This window comes from Bactrocera neohumeralis, chromosome 4, assembly GCF_024586455.1.
Source record: "Bactrocera neohumeralis isolate Rockhampton chromosome 4, APGP_CSIRO_Bneo_wtdbg2-racon-allhic-juicebox.fasta_v2, whole genome shotgun sequence".
In the NCBI taxonomy this organism is placed as follows: domain Eukaryota; kingdom Metazoa; phylum Arthropoda; class Insecta; order Diptera; family Tephritidae; genus Bactrocera; species Bactrocera neohumeralis.
Window position 1 is genome coordinate 32101245 of NC_065921.1, and position 4077 is coordinate 32105321.

Below are 4077 nucleotides of genomic sequence, written 5' to 3' on the forward strand. Positions count from 1 at the left end.
GCGGAAACCGAAAACCCATAAAGTGTCATAACTAAGCCATAAATAAACATATTAAAGTGAAATTTGGCACAAAGGATTGCATTAGGGAGGGGCATATTTGGACGTAATGTTTTTGGAAAAGTGGGCGTGGCCCCGCCCCCTACTAAGTTTTTTGTACATATCTCGGAAACTACTATAGCTATGTCAACCAAACTCTATGGAGTCGTTTCCTTTAGGCATTTCCATATACAGTTCAAAAATGGAACAAATCGGATAAAAACCACGCCCACCTCCCATACAAAGGTTATGTTGAAAATCACTAAAAGTCCGTTAACCGACAAACAAAAAACGTCAGAAACACTAAATTTTACCGAAGAAATGGCAGAAGGAAGTTGCACCCAGGCTTTTTTTAAAAATTGAAAATGGGTGTGGCGTCGCCCACTTATGGACCAAAAACCATATCTTAGGAACTACTAGACCGATTTCAATGAAATTCGGTATATAATATTTTCTTAACACCCTGATGACATGAACGAAATATGGGTGAAATCGGTTCACAACCACGCCTTCTTCCAATATAACGCTATTTTGAATTCCATCTGATGCCTTCTCTGTATAATATACACATTAGGAACCAATGATGATAGCGGAATAAAACTTTACACAAATACGGTATTTGAAAAATATGTAAATGACTGATAGCGAAATCTTGATTATCACTTTACCATGCGAGAGTACAAAATGTTCGGTGACACCCGAACTTAGCCCTTCCTTACTTGTTATATATAGTATATGCCAGAGGCGGATCCACGGATCCTCCCAAAAATTAAAAATTATACAATATTTCCACTGAGCCACAAATGTCATAAAAAATCAAAATCATTTTCATCTTATTTTTAAGTTTTTAAAATTTATTTCTTGCGCACAGACCGACATGTCAAACCACGTCAAGTGGTCCACGAAAATTTCGAAAAATCTCCGTTTTCGAAAATGAGCAGTTCATTAGGAAGGGGACCAGGGGGCCTATTCTGTAACTCGATTCGAAAATGTATTCTATTCGAAATTCGGATCTACTTTATCATTATGCGAAAGTTGTACCACCCTGTGCCAGAAAAAATAAAATTCAGATATGTGTCATACGTTTCAACTCCGTATTGATTTTATGCTGTAAATTAAATGTTGAAATATGTTTGTATAAAAAAAAAATTATAGTTTAAAGTTAAACATTTCTTAAATCAGTTACAAAATCATAAAGGCACCCCGCGGTCGAGCACGACGAATGCGTGACAAAAGACGCTTCATAACACCAAGGCAAAACACAGCATTAATCGTTTGGCCAGGTGGGAAGAACTCTCGGTGTACAATACACTCGGAATCTAAAAACAAATCAGGATTTTTTTTTTTTTTGACTTCTGAAGACGACCGACTACTGATCGTCACAGAGGTCCTCACGACCTTCTTGGAATCGCTTAAACCACTCATGCACATTACTACGGGATAGGCACTGATCACCATAAACTTTTTTAATCATTTGAAATGTTTCAGTAAACGTTTTCCCAAGTTTAAAACAAAATTTAATATTTGCTCTTTGTTCAAAATGCATTTTACGACCGACGACCAAAAGCTGCTGTCACTTTTTGATCGATAACATCGATTGTAGTTATCCAATTGTCTTAAAATTTTTACGAAATGTCAACAAGAGATCAAACTTTTTATTTCATATACCCACTAATAGGTGGCGCCACCAGAAACAGTTATATTTAAAAAGTTCTGTTTCTTTTGCGACAGACCTTGTATATTTGTATATGAATCTAATGCCAACAGAAACCCCTATGTTAATATAATTTGTATAACTTATAACCGAGCGGTTTATAAGTATTGTTTGTAGCAATCGTTAGATTCCTGTGACCTGTGTGTATAATAAATGGGAATTACAGCAAACAATTTAGCTTCAATGGATGAAAGCCACAAGTTTTAGATGAAATTTCACCCACTCCCGAATTATATAATTTTAATTTAATCAACTTATTTGCCTTTTGCTAGAGCTTTCGAAAATCTGCTCGCAAGTTTCTTTTGGCACAATGTGTTTTAGTGTTAAGAATGCACTTTTGATTCATACCACTTTGCTACTTTACAATTTTGAAGACTCTTCAATATATGTACATGTATTTATATTTCATATGTACTATATCTTTACAAATTATGAAAGTATATAATTTAGTCAGCGCCCGATCTTGGCCTTTGCTTGTTATATACTCGTATGTATGTATGTATGTAATTAACATATAAGAAAAATTTATAAAAAAGATTTTATGAGTAGTTCCAACAACAAAGAGTATCTTTATTCTGGATCAGTATAAAAACTTTGTGTTGGTTTAGCGAATAGTAATTTTAAAACTCCTGTTTAAAATCTACCTTTACATGCATACATACAAATTATAACTGTATTTCTCTTTGTGAACTAGTGCATTTAATGAGTAAATTAGAAAGAATTTCAACGTGTGGATAACTTTGTGTACATTCGCTTATGTTCGTATGTACAAGTATACGAGTATAAGTAAACAAATAATGCACTTACATACATTCACACACAAGTTGAGTGGAGTGGAGTCGTCTCATCAATGACGTACAATGGGCGATGGCACGAGCGGAGTCATCTATTTTTGGACACCTCTTATTTAAATCGGAGCATCTGCTCAAACCCCATACTTCACAGTTACAAAAATAGGCGGCAGCTACAGACGTCTTCGTTGTGTCAGTCCAACACAGGAAATACGGCGAAAAGTTTCCCGCCTGAAAAAATGCATATACATATGTATGTATGTTTGTATGTACACACATATATCCCTTCGATAAACACTCGCATCCGTCCATGTACCAAATTTATACAGATGAAGTCAAGACAATCAGTTATTATAGTGCAATCATGAATATAAGACGCATAGCGGAATCGTATTGTTCTCACTCTCGGTAAATTCATCAAATATTTATTTTAATAAGAGCATTATAATTATTGCTTTTGTGTTAATTTTAATATATATACCAGTATGTACATATGTAGATAGATATTTACGAAATAAATACTTATAGCGAAACATCACAACGTTGCTTAAATCATTCCGCTTGTGATTACGCACTCAGCGATCCGGTTTTAATAGTTATCACTTTAACAGCGGTAGTTGGTTCATTTTGTTTACTAAGCGGATTAATTATTTTGTGTGCAGTTTCCAAAACACTGCACGATCAAACATCGGAGGCTATTCTTCTATTGGGTAAGTTCCAAGCGTACCAAAAACACGAAACTCTAATTTTTGATTGCAGGTATTGGTTTCTTCATCTACGCGATTGCTTTTGTTACATGGAAAATAACGAATGCCAGAAGAATCGCTCATATAATCGAAGCGCTTAATAAAGAAACCACATCAGCCCTTGTGTAAAACACGTATGAGCGAGACAAATTTGCTTCAAAAGCCTAAAGCTAGACGAAATAGTGAATGTTCATAAACGAAATTGCAGTACAATAATATTTATTTTTATAGAATTTAGAACTTAAAGAAAGTGACACGTATTGTACGTATGTATGTTAGACAATAAGTTTATTATGGTATTCATTAAATATTACTGCGGAAGTTCTAACAGAAAGAGTCTGAATTGCCATGTTATTTTGCATGTTTAGATCTAATGTAAAAACTAAACGAAGTGATTTGATCAGATGTTGGTTATGTATCTTTCGCCATTAATCAAATTTCCAATGCACAAAATGAATAAAAAGTGGAAAATAAATTCAAGAGTTTTAAAATGTGTAATTGAGAATTCATTCCAACACTCTCTTCAATGGATATGTGATCCATAAAGCAATTCAATTTCAGATCAACCAAATTCTCTTTTGGTATTACGAACTACATCTAATTTCACTCGAAGTTTCACTGAGGTTGCTAATCTAAATAAATGAAAACAACTGAACATTTTTAAACGAAAAATCAAAACAACTCAATTCCGTTATTGCCTACGAGAGGGTGAATAATTATTAAAATGGACAAAACCACTTATAAATGATGATTGTTTCTGATTCATGAGTTATTTTCATTAAAGTAAGAA

General features: G+C 33.9%; 1 protein-coding gene across 1 annotated transcript; it reads left to right on the forward strand.

Moving 5' to 3' along the window:
• The first annotated feature begins 2800 nt into the window (after positions 1-2800).
• LOC126756597 (uncharacterized) lies at positions 2801-3762 on the forward strand. The gene is made up of 3 exons (XM_050469793.1): positions 2801-2949; positions 3070-3251; positions 3301-3762. The coding sequence occupies exons 1-3, from the start codon at positions 2801-2803 to the stop codon at positions 3414-3416; spliced, it is 447 nt and encodes a 148-aa protein (XP_050325750.1). The 3' UTR covers positions 3417-3762.
• Positions 3763-4077: the final 315 nt, after the last annotated feature.